Source organism: Mus caroli, unplaced genomic scaffold, assembly GCF_978045245.1.
Source record: "Mus caroli unplaced genomic scaffold, Mus_caroli_1 scaffold_19, whole genome shotgun sequence".
Classification (NCBI taxonomy): domain Eukaryota; kingdom Metazoa; phylum Chordata; class Mammalia; order Rodentia; family Muridae; genus Mus; species Mus caroli.
Window position 1 is genome coordinate 65,848,779 of NW_028227274.1, and position 18,983 is coordinate 65,867,761.

An 18,983-nucleotide genomic window follows, 5' to 3' on the forward strand; every position below is an offset into this window, starting at 1 on the left:
TACTTTACAGGACTTGCAACAGTTTTCCGTTGTTTCTGTGGTGCTGAGAACCCATTAAACTATACCCCCTTTTTAAATTTTAATTTCTAATTTTCAGATAAGGTCTTGCTAAATTTCCTAGGCTGACCCTTGAACTCACTCTATAGCAGGAACAGACCTTGAATTTTCAGTTTTCCTGAATTTTCAGTTTCCCAACCTAAAGAAAATAGTAATTCATATTATTCAATTATCGGCCCTGTCCATTATTTAACTATTACCGTTGGGTTTTGTTGTTTTATTTTTGTCTTTCAGGAATAAACATTTTCTTTATGGGAGTCATCTACCACTAGATTGTAAAAGAAAGCACTTATTTTTACTGCCAAGCTATGACCATATTGGGTGGGATAGTTAACTCACCAATTTACAAGTTAAATCTGTGGTTTCTATGAAGACCTTCAGCAGTCTCAAATTTAATCGGCACATTTATAGCACTGAGCTGCTTTTTTTTGTAAAAACCTGTCTCAAATTTAAAATGTAACATACGTTGAAATAGGATATAATAATCAAAAATTTTACAAGGCATGCATTTGAGAGTCAAGCTTACAAAATATGAAAATGTATAAGAGTTTGGATGTGCACTTAAAATGTCTCTGTGCATATTTTGCCCATAAGCTAAGACTGACATGGCACTGAGGAAGGCATAATGAGTGCAGCGTGATGAAGCCCTACTACTCCATCCTTGGTACAGCCTCATGACTACTAGATGAGCCTTGGCAAGTCTAACTTCCCGTTTCTGACTGAGACAGGAGAGGCTCTCTGCTTGGATGGTGGTGGTGGGGAGCAACAAAGGTGAAAGTGAGATGGAGAAGCGACCAAAAGAGAAGCCACTCGTCTGGGAACTGAGGTGCTGTAACTCAGTCCTCCCACTTCTGTATCAGCTTTTCAGGGTGGTAAGGAGGGTGAGGTAGGAGTACCCTACAATGTAAGACTGGGACCCTGGAGTCCAAGTCCCTCCACTCAGCCTGCTGAGAGCAGTTCCAGGACATGGCTGCACCCAGAAGCCTGCACAGAAGCCTTGGAAAGTACAGAGACAAGGAAGGAGCCTGGGGAAGGGAATGTTAGCTAGCCTGTCCTGAGAGGGAGGAGCTGGTAGTTCATGGAGACTTCTCGGCTACACTCAGATTCTCAGATGTGTTTGGAGGACTCTCTCTTGCCATGATCATTTCTGAAATCACCTGTGCACACCCTTTCCTTTCTCCTCCCACTGGCCTAACTACTCCTGGACATTAGAGGAACTTCAGGCTGCCTTAAAGACCCTTGCTTCTACTCTAAGCACTCTGAGATCTGGGAAGGGTTGAGCCAGGAGGGCTGTGCTCTCATCTATATTCCTGCAGGATCATTCCAGTTTCCAATTGGAATCTGAGGACACAAAGACAAGACTGGTGGGATACCATGGCTATCATCCAGGAAAGAAATGCTGGAGGTCTGCAATAGTGGGCCCCAGCAGGGAGGACACAGAATAGAAATAGACACTAACACACCATCATTCAGCAACAGTAAAGGAACTTTTAGAAATTAGCATTTAGACAGTCATGGAAAGAGACAGAGGCAGGAGGGTCTCAGTGACCTCAAGGCTGGCGTAGCCTACATGAGCAAGTTCCAGGTCAGCTAGGGCTAAACAATGAGACTAACAACAACAAAAAATTTAACAACTACTACAAAGCAGTGGATTTCATTATGACATTTAAAACAAGCCACCAGGGTCTTGCTTTGTACCATTTGGCTGGCCTAGTATTAGCAATGTAGGCCAGGCTGACTTTGAACTTGCAACAATTTTCTTGTCCCAGCTGTCCCAGTGCTGGAATTACAGCAACCATGCTTGGCTTCCATTTATTTTCATGTCTCTTTTTCCCCTTTCCCTTCTAAATTCTCTATATAAAAGAGAATAGATGATTCTTGTCTCTATGATTCTGAACTATTTTACCATATATGTGATAAGCTCCTCACTACATCTTTCCCCTGCAAATAACATAATGTATTTCTTATTTTTGAAATGTGTGTGCAGCCCGGCAGTGGTGGCGCACGCCTTTAATCCCAGCACTTGGAAAACAGAGGCAGGCAGATTTCTGAGTTCGAGGCATCCTGGTCTACAGTCAGGGCTACGCAGAGAAACACTGTCTCAAAACAAAAAACAAACAAGAAGAAGAAGAAGAAGAAGAAGAAGAAGAAGAAGAAGAAGAAGAAGAAGAAGAAGAAGAGGAGGAGGAGGAGGAGGAGGAGGAGGAGGAGGAGGAGGAGGAGGAGGAGGAGGAGGAGGAGGAGGAGGAGGAGGAGGAGGAGGAGGAGAAAAGAAAAGAATGCACAGGTGCACACATGGAGGCAGGAGGAGCACTCACTCAGCCATCCCCCTCAGGAATGACCTTGAGAAAGCAAAGTTTAATCAAAAAGTAAAAAGGTTTTCGAACTAGTGGAGTACAATGCTAAAATGCTTACTGCTCTTTAATTCAACAATCTCTACTGAGAATGTTAGTGCTGGAAAGAGTTTAAAACGCCTTTAATTTACTGTACAAGCCTGAAAAAATGCTCTGGGAAGGGTTAGGTCGGGACAACCTTACAAACCTTCATCTTTTCTCCTCTCTGACGCTCTGGTGAGGACAGGCTTGAGATGTTCACCTGGGGGCTTTCTTCTTTCTGCCCTGAGCACTGCCTGTGTCTGTATCTAAATAGATATAATGGTCTTCAATAACTCAGTCCACCCTTTTTGCACTCATCTGACAACTTTCCTCTTGAGTCCAGTTTATCACCATGCATTTAAAAAGCACAGGTTTCCTTGGCCTGTCATCAGCACTGCTAGGAACAATACCCAGGTAGAGCAGGTAGGCTTAACTGTTACCTGCACCCACACAGCGGACTTCACAGACTTGGTGTGACTTGGTGTGAGGGATCACCTACTTTACTTAACTTGCATCTCTGGCAACAGGTCAGTTTCTCTCTTTTTGCTCACATAGCCATAGGTGTCTCTTCCTAAACAGTTAGCCTAATGCTCTATACAGCTCTGCACTCCAGTCATACAGAAAATGAGCTCTCACTTGGGGGATTCTCCACCAAGTCTTTTGTAAGATCTCAGAGAATCTTCATAACCATTTGTGCAATATACAATAGGACTCTACAAATAAACTAGAGCAGTTCTCTTTGAATGTAACACTTTAAACTTTAGACATTAATAAATGGTGACTAAACAAAATAGCTGAATCCTTCAGATTACCTGACCAGTACCCTTCACTAAGTCTTTAATGGAATCTACTTCAACAACTAAACAATGAGAAGAGAGTGTGGCCTTACAGAGACTTTACCCACAACGTCCTGAAGGAGGGACTAATATGTCCCAAAACAGTCAGAACTCAGAATGGGGTGGAAAGCCAGTACCACAGGAAACAGACTAAACCAACTTTGGATGCTTTACTTAGAAGGAAGTTTGTGTTTATAAAGTAGATCCACATGTCAAGGATATATATATGGCAGAACATGCCTGGGGTCCTCAATTAGAGAGGCGGAGGTAAGAGGACCATGAGTCCAAGGCCAGCTTTGCTATATAGCAAGACCTTGTATTTAAAAGAAGAAAGCAACAAAGCTCAAACCAAAAGACACAGAGTGGACAATATTGAAAATTCAGGATGCCTATTTTAGTGTCCATGAATATTAGTGCTTGTACCTACCTCCTTTGCACTCTTAATTTTGGTCAGAAATGTATGCAGTTCCATGGTTTCTGCAAACAGTGCCCGACATACTGCCTGATAATGATTGGGTGCCTCGGACTCAGTTGGGAGGTGAGCAGCACAGATCTGTAGAAGAGAAAAAGTGGAATTTGGCTATTACTCACGTTTTAGGTACCATTAAAATAGACACAGCTATAGTTTTTCTTTTAGATGTGCTGTCATCTAAGATTCAGTGTACCAGAGGACCACAGGTACACTCCACACAATCATGTGGAAAAAATGGTTCAGTAAAAGATACCCAACAGCAGAGATAAGCTAACAAGAATTAGCTCCTATTTGAAAATGAGAGCGATTCCATCGTATACATGTCAGAATGGCGAAGGTCAAAAACTCAACTGAGCAGATGCTGGCAAGGATGTGGAACAATAGGAACACTTCTCCATTGCTGGTGAGAGCGCAAGCTTGTATACAACCACCTTGGAAATCAATTTGGAGGTTTCTTTGAAAATTAGAAATAGTTCTACCTCAAGACCCAGCTACACCACGGGGTATATTGGCATATACCCAAAAGATGCTCTAACATCCCACAACGACACTTCCTCAGCTATATTCATAGCACCTTTATTTTTAACAGCCAGAAACTGGAAACAACCTAGATGTCTCTCAAATGAAGAATGGATAAAGAAAGTATAGAATATCTACATAATGTTAATACTATTCAGCTATTAAAAACAAAGACATCATGAAATTTGTAGGCAAATGGATGGAACTAGAAAAAAAAATCATCTTGAGTGAGGTAACCCAGATCCAGAAAGACACCCATGGTTTGTACTCACTGGTAAGTGGACGTTAGCCATAAAGTACAGGGCAACCATGCTACAGTCCACAGACCCAAAGAAGCCAAGTAACAAAAAGGGCTTAAGGGAAGATGCTTGAATCTCACTCAGAAGGAGAAATAAAACAGACATCAGCGGTGGATGGAGGGAGGGAACTGGGTAGGAGATGGGGGTGAGGAGGGGAACAGGGATGGGGACCAGGTGTGGGGGGCTGGGAAAGAGAATGGAAATCAGGGGGTATCCTTAGGATGAGCCAGCGACCTGGGATGGGAGAGACTCCCAGGAGTCCATGGGGGTGATCCTAGCTGAGACTTCTAGCAACTGAGGATATGGAGACTGGTGGCCACCTCCTGTAGCCAAACAGGACTTCCAGTGGAGGGAGGGGGACACCAACTCACCCACAAAATCTTAAACCCAAAATCTGTCCTGTCTACAAGATGAGCAGGAATAAAGATGGAGCAGAGATTGAGAGAAAGACCAATGACTGTCCCAACTAAAGTCTCACCTCCTAAGAGAGAGCCAACCCCTAACACTATGAACCATACTCTGCTATGCTTGCAGACAGCAACCTAGGAAAACTGTCTCCTGAGAGGCTTCATCCAGTATCCTGTAAGGACCCACAGCCAAGTATTAGGCAGAGCTTGGGTAGTCCTGAGGAAGAGTGGGAGACAGGACTGAGTGAGCAGGAGAGGTGAAGCACACCACAAGAAGACCGACAGAGTCAACTAACCTGGGCTCATGGAGGACCACAGAGACTGAGCCGCCAACCAACGAACATGCAGGGGCTAGGCTGGAGCAAGGCCCCCTCCCTACACATCTGTAGCAGATGTACAGCTTGTTCTTCATGTGGGATCCCTAACAATTGGAGGGGGCTGTCCTGGACTCTGTTGATTGCCTCTGGATCCCATTCACCTAGCTGGATGCTTTGTCAGGCCTCAGTGGGAGAGGATGGCTTAGTCCTACTTCAACCTGATATGCTGGGGCGGGTTGGTACCCATGGAGGACTTCCCATTCTCTGAGAAGGGGCGATGGTAATGGGGGGATGTGGTGGAATTGGGAGGAAAAGAGAGGAGGGGCTGTAATTGGTATGTAGAGTGACGAAAGAAAGAAAGAAAGAAAGAAAGAAAGAAAGAAAGAAAGAAAGGAAGGAAGAAAGGAAGGAAGGAAGAAAGGAAGGAAGAGAAAGAGAGAAGAAAGAAGAAAAGAGGGAGGGAGGGAGGAATGCACATAATAAAGACTGAGTTCCAGTTTAGAAAAAGGAAGAAAGAAAATGAGAGGACACGTGTCAAAGTTCTACCTGAGATGAAAAGGGGGGAGGGATTTGCTAACTAGTGCTGATAACTCAGGTATTTTAGCAGTATCATGATTCATTTCAGCTGTCAACTTGACAGAACTGTAACCAGGGAAAAGTTCATCTCAGCTGAAGACTTGCCTTGAACAGACTGGTCTGTGGCTATGTCTTAACTGCTGATTGCCTAGGGTCTATTCCATACCAGGCATTGCAATCCCTAGGCGGTGGGTCTGGGTTGTATAAGAGGGAGCAAGCCAGTAAGCAACATTCCTCCATGGTTTCTGCCTCAAGTTACTGCCCTGAGTTCCTCAACAATAGACTGTAGCCTGTTAGATTAAACAAACCCTTTCCTCTCCCAGTTGTATTTGGTCATGGTATTTATCCCAGCAACAAATCACTGGACAGCCAGCTACCATTTATCACACCACATGCATGTTTGACATGTCCAATGCATTCTCCAATGTAATCCCGAATTCTTTCCAAGTATTTTTGTTTTTGTTTTGTTTTGTTACCACAAGGAGACTCTAAACATACGTCTACTAGGTTCTGAAGCCCAAATTCATTCACTTGAGAGGCCTAGGGAAGCAGGAATGGAGAGGGTGGAAAGGAGGGCAGAGCTGATGGTGCACACAGGTACTGCCTGTGTCCTCCTGTCCCAAGATGACTGTGAGTAAGAAATGCAACTTAACACGATGAAAAGTGATTTGTCCCTTCATTTTACTGCAAAGATTTCCTCTTAAGATTCCAAAAACTGTTATGATTCTAAAAATAACTAATATGTATCCATGCTCAAGCAGTCACATTTTAAAGTTCTTCACTTGCAGTAAAAAGCTGTCAACTTCTCTTAAATAGACATTAATATAGTTGTTGAAAAAAGTTATATTTTAACACTTTCTTGTTTTTTAAGATTTATTTATTATATGTAAGTAAGTACACTGTAGCTGTCTTCACACTCTGGAAAAGGGCATCAGATCTCCTTACAGATGGGTGTGAGCTACCATGTGGTTGCTGGGATTTGAACCTTTGGAAAAGCAGTCAATGCTCTTAACCACTGAGCCATCTCTCCAACCCCTATATTTTAACAATTTCTAAGAAAGAATAAAAGAGAGCTGGGTAAGGTGAGTGCACGCCTATAATCAATCCTACCACTTGGTAGGCAGAGACAGGAAAGTCAGGAATTCATGGTCATTCTACACTCTGTAGAAGGGTCAAGGCTAGCCTGGGCTCCATAAAATACTGTTTTATTGTAATAGTCAAAAGAAGGGGTCGTGGTACACACCAAAGGAACTCTATGACTTTGAAGCCAGCCTGGTCTACATAGTGAGCTCCAAATAGTGAGTCAGGCAAAGCTACATAATGAGACCCTGTCTCAAAACAAACAAAAGAATATCAAGGGGGGGAAAAAGACTATGTAGAGTCAAAAGAACAAAAGGTGGTCAGGAGTAGCTCTAGCTTCTCATATTTCTTAGAGGAAGGTTCCTGTGTTACTCTTTTTACTGTGACAAAGTACAGAGAAAAACAAAGGAGCAAGGATAAACACCGAGGCCCGGCTTCACGGGTTTCAGTCCATGCTCGCTCAGCTCTGCTGGTTCCCGGCCAATCCAACTATGATCTCATCAGAGGACGAAACCATTGATGAAGTCATCGTAGCACCTTCATGACTCAATCACCTCTAAATAGCACCACAGGTCTATTTAGACCAGGCCTTTGGTGCAGTTATGTCATATCCAAATTAACATTCCCCACTCAAACTCAAAATTATTTCCTTAATTTTTTTTTCTTCTGGAGATGGGGATCAAACCCAGTGCTCTCCTGCTGAACTAAACCCCCAGCCCTAGAATGTGTTCTGTAAGACAGTAAATCAGTATCTGCATGAGATGTTCATCACAGCAAACCAACAAACGCCACACTTATAACTTACGACTACTATAAGCCTGGATCCTCCGGAAGATGAGCAAGCGTCTTCACTGCTCAGCCATCTCTCCAGCCTCTTTACCTAAGAGGATCACATGTCTAAACTTGGGTGTGAGATTTATGTGGCTCTAGAATCAGCAGCAAAGAGCCCAGACTGAGTCAAAAATCGAACTACATGTGTATTTATAGTGAAGCTATGTATATTCTCTCTCTTTCCAGTGCAATCAAGAGGCACAAATAAAACAGCAAGGGCTTGTATTTGTTACACATCCAGAGCTCTTTATCACTAAAATGAGAACAAACATAGGATCCTACTTAGTTCCATGCTTCTACATCTAACAATAACAAAGCAATCCCAGTTTGGCGAGATGGCTCAGCAGGGAAAGGTGATCCTAGAACTCATGCAAAGGTAAAGGAACCAATCAGCTTTACACAGGAGTCCTCTGCCCATGTCATGCACACACGCACACACACACACACACACTCTCATAATTTTAAAAAGAGAAAGAACAGTCATATTTCCTCAGTTAATTCTTTGTCTTCTCTTTCAACAAAGCCAAGCAGTCACTGCTAACTGAATTAGTCATCACTAATCCCACTGAACCACAGGCTCATGTCTGTCTCTATTGTCATAAACAATGGGTTTTATGATATTTCTGTTTCAAAATTTCAAAACTTGTTAAACATCTTAGCAATTTCCTCCCTGTCATTCAGTTGAAAAGAACAGTCACAATATTTACAAAAATGAGAAATGTATAGATAAGGTTGATTAACATTGGAAACCAAAAGCAGAGAGTAAGGTTATGATATTCTCAAACAAAAGTACTAAGACTAGAACTGGAAAAGGTATGGCTTTCCTCCAGTCTATAAAATATGTCTTGCTGCTGGGCGGTGGTGGCGTATGCCTTTAATCCCAGCACTCAGGAGGCAGAGGCAGGCGGATTTCTGAGTTCGAGGCCAGCCTGGTCTACAGAGTAAGTTCCAGGACAGCCAGCTAGGGCTATACAGAGAAACCCTGTCTCGAAAAACAAAACATATATATATATATATATATATATATATATATATATATATATGTCTTAAGTATACTTTTACTAATATATTTTTTTCATAAGCATACTGGCTCAAATCTAAAAAATAGGTAGAATGAATTCATCCTAATTGTTAAGTGCCTAAGAAGCTTTTTAAATAAGTAAGTCATTATAATGCTGCTGATTAAGAATTCTCAGATTTCCATTCATCTTCTAAACCTGCAGTGCCTGAGCCGCCTGGTACTCTCTCATGAGTCCTGGTGCTGGGCTGACGGTACAGACCACGGTCCCATGTGTTCTCTCCTTTTCTGTTCTTTGGGCAGCCCCTCCTCAAGCCTGTAGCCACTGTCAGAATGTAAATTTTGCTTTTTATTTAATACCTTCTATTTTTCACATTTTACATCACTTTTTATTAGTGGTTTTCACAGAATTAGGTCAGTTTTGGTCTGCCAGCCTCCAAGTATATTTATATCTTTCTTTATTGTATTTTGACTACACTGCAGTAATTGCACACATTAATGGGGTTTGGTATGGTAACTTTCACACAGGCACATGACCACAGTGACCGAGTCCAACAGCCTAACCCTACTATCCTCCAGTTTATATTTCGATCAGTTTTCCTTCAAATGAGGGAAAGCATGGTATTTCTTTTTATATCCAGCTTATTTCACTTAGGACACTAGCCTTTCGTGTCTATTTTTAAAATAGTCCTTAACATCTAGAATATCTAAAATGAATAAAATTTGTAAAAAGTTAATGTAGGTGGCTCACAACAGCTCGTGATTCCAGTTCCAAGGCATTCGGTACGTCCTGCTGGGATCTCTCTCTCTCTCTCTCTCTCTCTCTCTCTCTCTCTCTCTCTCTCTCTCTCTCTCTCTCTGTGTGTGTGTGTGTGTGTGTGTGTGCTGTCCTGCTGGCCTCTGTGTGTGTGTGTCTCATTCTCTTTCCCTCAAAAAATCTTTTAAAAGGAAAACAAAAAGAAGGAGGAGAGGGAGGAAGAGGAAGAAGAACAGGAAGAAGAGGAGGAGGAGGAGGAGGAGGAGGAGGAAGAGAACTGTGTAATCCCTTTGGAGCCCTGAAGCTTGCTTCTCCTGAGAAGCAGAGAGGCACCCAGGTACATAGCACAAAGCACAACTGAAAAGCACTGTTTTCATGGTGTTTCTCTACATTCTGTCTCTGGAAAAGAAAATGAAAAACTAAGTGATATACATTAAAAAACCAAATAAACAAAGCCCTAAAAAACCTAAACAAACAAACAAAGAAAAAACCTAGTAAAGAATCTATCTAAATAACTCAGAATACAGTATCACAAGGTTAATGTGTCAAATCCTTCAGTTTTTATCTCTATACATTTAGCTTTCATGTAGGAAACAAAATTGAACTAAAAAGAAAAATTCAATCTTATTGTATACAGATCTTATGGGAAGTCAAAATCAAAAATCATGGAACAATGAGCCATGACAGGCACAGCTCAGTCTTCAGTACAGAGTCACTTGCTGATGCCATCTACTCCACAGACAGGAAATACAGAAGCCAGCTGACGGCACCATGCCCAGCCAGGCTGAAGTGACAGGAAGATAACCAACACCTAACACAACCAATGAGTGGGCAAGAGCTGTGACCCAGCAAAGGCCACAGCCAGGCTGTACAAAGTCTGGGAGCTACCATCAAATGCTGTGTCACCAGCCACTCGGAGAGGCAAACACTCAGTGAGCCGCAGCTTTACCTTCATGACGTCCTGATAGGACCGGATGGCTGAGATGCTTCTCTTCTCTCCGTCTTCATCTTCCGGGCCTTCATCTGCAGCCTCGTACCCTTCATCCTTGCTCCCGTCAGCCTCCACGGTATTGGCCATTTGGTCGATGAGCTGCTCTAGAGGAGGGCTCAGCTCCCTTTCTTCGTTTTCCTTCAAGCCATAGTCCAATGCTTTATAAATAATAATTCCCAGGGATTCAATAACCTAGGAGCATTAAAAACAGGGTAGTAAATGGAAGTGACTACAGAGTCTAAGGGCTACCTGCAAGATATAAAATGATCACTATTTCAGACATAACTAATATTTGAGAAAATTTAAAAATTTTTACAAATACATGTATTAAAAACTGGAACCAGAAATTTTAGTGTAATTTTGTTATAATCTACCCACAAGCCCTTCTCATACTTTCTTAGATTTATATTAGATGCTAAGATCAGTATTTCCCAAGCAGCTTAAAAAAGTAACCAAGCTGACTTGCTATATTGCAAAACAGAAAACCCAAAAACCAAACCAAACAAAACAAAGCTTTATGCCACTTATGGGAAGTCAAAATCAAAAATCATGGAACAATGAGCCATGACAGGCACAGCTCAGTCTTCAGTACAGAGTCACTTGCTGATGCCATCTACTCCACAGACAGGAAATACAGAAGCCAGCTGACGGCACCATGCCCAGCCAGGCTGAAGTGACAGGAAGATAACCAACACCTAACACAACCAATGAGTGGGCAAGAGCTAAAGAGTTTTAGAAACTTCATAGATACCCCAAAGTATCTGAAACTGAAAATTCAGTTCTAAGACGAAGTAACAACAAATCGTTTCAGGCCAGTATATAGACTGTTCATTGCAATCCACTCTCAGGAAAAACCTCTCTCTCAGAGGATATAAACCAGAGCTTGCAGTGAAGGACACAGATGATCCTCCCTACACCCACCTCCATCAGCAATGCTAAGCCTGACTTGTGAAGAGTGGGCCGTCAGGTTACCCAGCAGCCTGACAGCTGCTCCAGATGTGGTCAGTACGGGAGAACTTGTATTATTTCTTAGTACCGCCTCTCTCACCCGGTTGGTTATTTTAGTATATAACACCTATTCTATTGCAATATTCGTTTCATCTTAGACATTTTTCCTTAAAAAACAAGTAGTCAATGACACCAAAGATTTATTAGTAAGCACTGACCTTTATCACTAGTCATCTGGCTCCAGAAAAATTATTTTAGGTCATTTTTCTATAAAATAGGTACTAGTAATATTCCCATTCCATGAGTTCTTGAAGATGCTAAATGCACTTGAGTATGTATGAAAGCCGTATAGTACCTGAGTTATAAGAGGTTCTGATAATGGTTGTCTGTCTTTTCCTCCTTCCGCACACTGACTTGTTACTAATGTTTATTCAGTTACTGACCTTGAAATTGCACAAAGAAACTTCATTTCCTTTATCAACTTTTAGTCAATAATGTGATTTTTAAAAATAATCTATACAGTATTCTTTTTTATTCAGAGCTTTAAGGTGAGTTAAACACAACAGCATCAATGACATCATTTACGAATCTCATAAAGGCATTCAAACATTCACTTAACAAACTCACAAAATCTAAAAGTTACGCTATCAGAGGGAAGAATACAAGCATTTAAAATGAATATTACTTAAAATTCTTAACCTCTAATTTTGAAGTAATGAAACTATTTTTAAAAAACAATTTCTAGCCAGGCGTGGTGGCGCACACGCCTTTAATCCCAGCACTCGGGAGGCAGAGGCAGGCAGATTTCTGAGTTCGAGGACAGCCTGGTCTACAAAGTGAGTTCCAGGACAGCCAAGGCTACACAGAGAAACCCTGTCTCGAAAAACCAAAAAAAAAAAAAAAAAAAACCCAAACAATTTCTGGGTAAGACGGGAGATTAGACGCTGTCTGTCTCTGTATGACCTGCTGAGGGAGGAGGGGCAGGACAAGACAGAAAAGGTCACCCAGAGAGAGAAAGCTAAGCATCAGTGACACACGACAGGAGGATCAAGACTGCAGGACGTGTGGAGAAACGAGACAATGGTGTGGGGAAAGGAGCATGGAGGGAGATTTGAGAAGCCCTCCGTGCTGGTCGGAGCTGGGAGCAACTGCCATTTAGTGCAGGGCCTGTCCACTCACACCAATTGCTTGTCTAGAATGCATTGCACCCAACAAAGGGACTCAGAGCCTCGGGAGTCAGAAGACAATGGAAGGGTCCTAGAAGGGCCAGCAATCAGTAGTGACAGGTGCTGGCTACTTCAGGGACATGGAACGCACCAGCCTTAGGCTGTATCTTGCTCCACCATCCTCCCAGAGTGACTCACTTAATGGGAAAACCGTGTGCTAACCACACCCAAGGCCAGTGACAACCTGGGAGCACAGGCACCAGAAGTAAGCCAAGGGGAACAGACTCAACAAGGACAAACGAGCTTCAGGAGACAGCAGAAGCCGAAAAACAAGTCCAAGCCACGCACCATCCCCATTTCCCCAGAGCTTTGGCCACTAGAGCTCGTATATCCGGGAAAGTGTGGACTTGGCAAGCTGTAGGGGAGCAGCAGCTGATAGAGGGGCAAGAGACTAAAGGAGTCATCTCAGCTCTGAATGAGGAAACTGCTAACTAGATCTGACACAAGTTCGTCTTAGCAGGAAGGACATTCTGACCCAGGCTGCTTGGCAAACACCAAGCAGGACAAATGCAAAATCAAACAAGCATAGAAACAAACAAAAAATTGAATTTAGAGACGTATTTTCAAATCACAGAAAAATCAAAGAAAAAGAAACCATTCTGAAAGAAGCTGGGGGGGGCGCGTGTGTTGGGGGGAGGAACAGGCATCTAATAAGTACGCTAAGGAGGGGAGGAGAGGGGCATCAGAAATGTGAAGGAGAACCCCAGGGAAGTTACTGTGTCTACAGAGTGACTGACTGGCCAGAACTGCAGTACGGTGGGAAGGAAGACCGACATGTCAGACAGGTCCAGAGGCTAGTTACCTTATCTTGGGTTAACACTTGCTCCCCAGATAGCCCACCCTTGTGTACACCTCTGTGTCTGCACTAACATCCTATGAATAATAGATAAAAAACCTCTGGGAATCTATTAACTTAATAGACCCACTGGCTTCCACCAGCACAAAAGCTAAGAATGTCATCAGATGGCCTTTGAGGCCTATAGAAAAGATTACCTCATTTTTCAGTACCTGCCTCTCTGATGTACCCACCACTGTTCTATAAAACTATAAACCTTCATGAAAGTTTGCCTGGCTCCTGTGCCATGGTCATTCAAGATGGCTCCAGAATAAACTATCTTATTCTCTTTAAGGTGAACACTGTGGGCTATATGTATGCTTTTGTCTTGTTTGGTCGGTTGGTTTTGTACCCACAGAAAACACTCAACCAGTAAGAGACGGAAGCATCACCAACCTAGACTTGTACTCTAAGGTTATCCCTTCAGAAGGGAGAGAGAACACAGAACACTTGCTTAATAAATGTCCTAGGCACCATCACTAGCTTGGGGACTGGGGGATACTGCTTTAGAAAGAGATAGAATAAGTCAGAAACTCAGATCTCTATGAAAAGAAAACCACTGAAGAAAATTAAGGTCAAGTAAAAACATCTATTAACAGATGACATTTTAAAATAATAAAAGCTACACTATGTGTGCTTATATGTGTATCTCCTGTGTTGCATGTGTATACATATGTACGTATACACGGAATGTAAGTTAGAAGTAATACAATAATACGAATTACACGAGGGAGAACTGGGACCCTTTAGGTAGGAGAGGTCATCTGCATGACCTGCAAAGTGAGGGTCAGTGTTAGCAGAAGCTGTGCTTGAATTAGTTGTCAATGCACACTGCAGACTTTAGGGCAGCCACTAAAGAAAATAAGAAAAGTTTAGCCCAAATAAATAAGTGATGTGCTAAGAAAGATGAGGAAAAAAAATCATATAAAATGTTCCTTTAAAAGTCACAAAAGGTAGAAAGACCACTGAGTGCAAAAGAGAGGAGCAAAGAACAGAGGTTAAAAAACCAGAAAACAGGGGGCTGGTGAGATGGCTCAGTGGGTAAGAGCACCGACTGCTCTTCCGAAGGTCCAGAGTTCAAATCCCAGCAACCACATGGTGGCTCACAACCATCCGTAACGAGATCTGGCGCCCTCTTCTGGAGTGTCTGAAGACAGCTACAGTGTACTTATAATAAATAAAAAAAAAAAAAAAAAAAAAAAAAAACAGAAAACAAATGTGGTAGACATTTATACATCTTTATCAGCAATAATTCTGAGCATCAATAGTTTGTATGCTTCAAATATGAGTCTAAAATAAACTAACAACGAGTATGTTGTCTAAAAGCAGCCCACTTAAAGGAATGGAGACAAATAAGCCAGGCCGTGTGAGTCTCTGTGGCTCGCTCACAAACTGTGGCTAGTTATGTATATATCTCCAATCTCCAGCAAAACCTCTACAGTTTGTCTTCATGCGCGCAAATTGCTTTATAAGCGACAGGGAACTAATGAACAAGTCAGTAAGATATAAATATCTTTTCCCTCATGTGGGCATAGTTTTCGGTTCCAGTTTAGATATGTCACTGCGATCCTAGGGAGAATTCCCTATCATTTCAACCTCTGTTCTCCCAACTGACCACCTGGCAGTCTAACCTGATTGGCTCGGAAACATCCAGGAGGATCTCCTAGCCCGAAAGTAAACAGCATCTGGTCCGTTTAAACATTCCAGAACTTAAGCCTGAGTCATGACTTAGCCTGAGTCACAGGCAACTGTAAATGTAAGGCAGCCTCTTACAGACGCAGGCCTAACACAGCTGGACTTCATTAGACCAGCATGTACACCAGGTGACTTCCCTCAGATGGGAATGAGGGGACCTCAGGAGTATGTAACTCTTCGTCTTGAAAACAAGAGGTGATCTCCAGAAAACCTACTGAAAATTTAAGGATATTTGGACACGTTCTGGACATAGCAGCTCCCATAGACAACTACTTAAAACTAAGTATAGGAGAACACCGCCCAAATCGTGTGGAAACATCCAAAAAGCGTAAGGAGCAGGAGACATGGCTCAGTGTTAGTTAAGCGCATATGCTACTGTTCTTCAGGGGACCTGAGTTTGAGTCCCAGCATCCACACAGATGGCTCACAGCCACCTTTACTCCAATTCCACGTGGACTTGATCCTCTGCCTCCAAAGGCATAAGCACTTATGTATACGCACCCCCACCTCACAATATTAAAAACAATGATTAGAAAACTAAAATGAGTATGTGTGTGGATTCCTCATCACAGGTAACATAGATGGCAACAGACACATAGAAAGAAGCTGTCCACTGTACGATTTTCAAAGCAAACTCAAGTAGAAACCAGACACTACTGTACCACTATACTAGAAAGGCTAGTCCAAAAGCTGACAGCAGCAAGCACCAAGAAGGTGTGAAATAATGAGAAGTGTCTTTTTTCTTTTTTCCTCTTTATGAGACAGGGTTTTACTATGATGCTCTAGCTGGTCTCAAGGCATCCTTCTTCCTTAGTCTTGGAAGTGGCCGAGGCTACAAGTACATGCCAGCTCACCAGCTGTGACCGAGAGGAACTCTATTCATTGATGCTGGGAATGCTTAACAAGCATGCCCATGGTGAAGGGATGCTGGCCCAGGCTAGCAAACATGGCTGTGGCAGGACTTGTCCTCCTCTACTGAAATCCAACAATCAAAAGTCCCTTTGGCTCCACTAATTAACATGCTTAATTAAAATTAAACATCGGGGGCTGGAGAGATGGCTCAGCGGTTAAGAGTGCCGATTGCTCTTCTGAAGGTCATGAGTTCAAATCCCAGCAACCACATGGTGGCTCACAACCATCCGTAATGAGATCTGATGCCCCCCTCTTGGGGTGTCTGAAGACAGCTACAGTGTACTTACATATAATAAATAAATAAATATTTAAAAAAAACAAAAAAAACAAAAAAAAAATAAAATAAAATAAAATTAAACATCTCATCCTAACACGGCACTTCCCCCTTTACCTTTATAAACCACTATTTTCCTATAGGCCACACCTATCTCCTTTCTAACCAGAGGCAGTCCTTTGTCCAACTCCTGAACAAACATCCCTACCCCTCTTTCTTGTTCCCTTCCCCTTCTCCGTTCTCCTCTATCTGAGGGCTTCATCTCTTATTCCCTGCTCTCCACCCTCTGGGGCAAATAAATCTCCTTTGTGCTGAGAATTTGGTCTTAAGGTGTCCTAGGCAGGTACTTTTCCTTTCACACGATTCAGTAGTTTCTTATAAAAGTAAACATTTTCTTACCACATAACCCAGCAATTGTATTCAAATAAGTTGAACATTTATGTGCACATAAAAAAAAATCAAGACATGAAATATTGATTACAACTTTATTCACACTTGCCCAAGGAAGTGACCAAGTCACCCTTCAGTCAGTAAGTGGATGAGTGACATCAGGACACTGGACGTCATCCACAGGTAAAAAGAGCTGAGTTAAGTCTGGGCAGCTTAGTGAGGCCTGAGCCATAGCAATCAAAACAGTCTCTCAAGTTCAAAAGAACTGGAAGTAAATGTAAGCCCTTAACACTTATACGAGATGAAGCAGCTAACTGTCTCATTCTAACTATGTGACATTCTGAAAATGGAGATAAACAATGGTTGCCAGGGCGCAGGGGAAGGGAGGAGGTAAAACATAAGAGTTTTTAGGGAAACGAAAGTTCCCGTATCAAGTAGTACAGCTATAGGACACAGTAATGAGAGACACGTGTCACTGCATATGTGTCAGAACCTCATAAATGTACAACACAAAGAGTGAACGCTAATATATATGGACTTTCATCAATGACAATATACCCATGTACCAAAATTACGTGGGGAATTATAGGAGAAGGGGGGTACTCTGTGAGGACTCTTCTATCTAATCATTCTGCAACACAACAAGAGAATAGTCTACTGACTTGAATAAGTATATAGAAAATGTAGCTTAAAAGGCACAATGGCAAAGAACAAATTAGAAATCAGCCCATATGGCACTTGTGTTTGTTTGCTGTCTTCTTTTATTTATTTTTTTAAAGATTTATTTATTTCATTTATATGAGTATACTGTAGCTGTCTTCAGACACTCCAGAAGAGGGCATCAGATCCCATTACAGATGGTTGTGAGCCACCATGTGGTTGCTGGGAATTGAACTCAGGACCTCTGAAAGAGCAAGCAGCCAGTGCTCTTAACGGCTGAGCCATCTCTCCAGTCCCCTGTTTGCTGTCTTCCTAGCAAAGACGCAGTGGCAGGTATTGCTGATCCCCACTCTCACTGGGAAACCAGCAGTTCAGGAAGCCAACCTATATATAGCAGAGCTTTCATTTATTTATTTACTATGAAAGAACCATGTGATGCTTTGAATGCTTTATTTAGTTTTCTCCTTCCCCCAGGGGCTGCAGGATAGAGCCCTCAGGTCATCAGGCTTATATGGAAGCCTTTCACCTTTGCTTAGCCATCTCAACAGGCCTCCATCTTATTTTTGAGATGGGGACTTTCACTGAACCTCAGCTAGAATGACTGACCCATGGGTCCTTGTGTCTCTGCTTCTCATCTAGCACTGGAATATGCTGAGCTGCATCTGGGTGCTGGGACCAATGCTGAGCTACATCTGGGTGCTGGGACCAAAGTCGGGTTCCCACGCTTGCACACTGTGCAGAGAAATCAGTGAGTCTCTGAGTGTCTGATTCTCAGGCTCCTAGTCTACACCTGAGATAGCAAGGATTTTAAACATTCCTAAAAGATAACTATGGAATCATGCAATTAGAATGATCTCAACTAGCCACAAAATAAAACTGCTGGAGGAATCATGTGGTAAATCTCCCAATGAAAGCACCAGTCTGGATGCCTTCTAAGACTCTAGGAATCACTGTAAAAACAGGACCAGACACCCATGCTGGAGCCTCTGAGCTCTCAGGGAGTTACCAGATGAGGATCCAAAACTATCGACTCTCATAAGCCTTCTGAGATGGGAAGCAGACAGCAACCACCAGTACTGAGCTAGGAATGGAGGCTGACGTCACCCTGGCAGATGCTTAAGCCAACTGTCAAGACAACTGAGGCATTAAGAGGGGAGGAGAGAGGGTAAGAATGGTGGGTCAAAGAGAAGTGTATGGAGGAAGCAACAATAGGACTTTTCAGTGTATTAAATGTAGGAGAAAGTCCAAGTGAGTCCTATTTTTTAGCTTGTGCTAGTAGAGACTGGTAGCATTTTGGTGAGTTAAGACATGTTTGGGGAATACAGTCCTAGAAATAGGCAGCTATGTGGCCTAGATAGAAGGGATTTCTTGGCACATACTTAGTCAATGAGTCTTATGAAACAGTGTAGGAGAAAACAGACAGGAAAGGAACTAACTACTAGGAACCATCAACTAGAGGCTAAAAAGCCCAGGTCTAGACCACAAAGGAATGACAGTCCTGGGGTAGG

The 18,983-nt window shown here is 42.5% G+C and overlaps 1 protein-coding gene across 5 annotated transcripts in view; it reads right to left on the bottom strand.

Annotated features, from left to right (window-relative positions):
- Positions 1 to 18,983, bottom strand: part of Spire1 (spire type actin nucleation factor 1) — a 125,915-nt gene that overhangs the window by 54,920 nt on the left and 52,012 nt on the right. For all 5 annotated transcript variants that reach the window (XM_085833750.1, XM_085833749.1, XM_085833748.1 and 2 more), the window contains exons 3-4: positions 10,494 to 10,727; positions 3,696 to 3,821 (exon numbers count right to left, since the gene is read on the bottom strand). In XM_085833750.1, the coding sequence (XP_085689876.1) occupies positions 3,696 to 3,821; positions 10,494 to 10,727 (360 nt within the window). The remainder of the gene's footprint in view (positions 1 to 3,695; positions 3,822 to 10,493; positions 10,728 to 18,983) is intronic.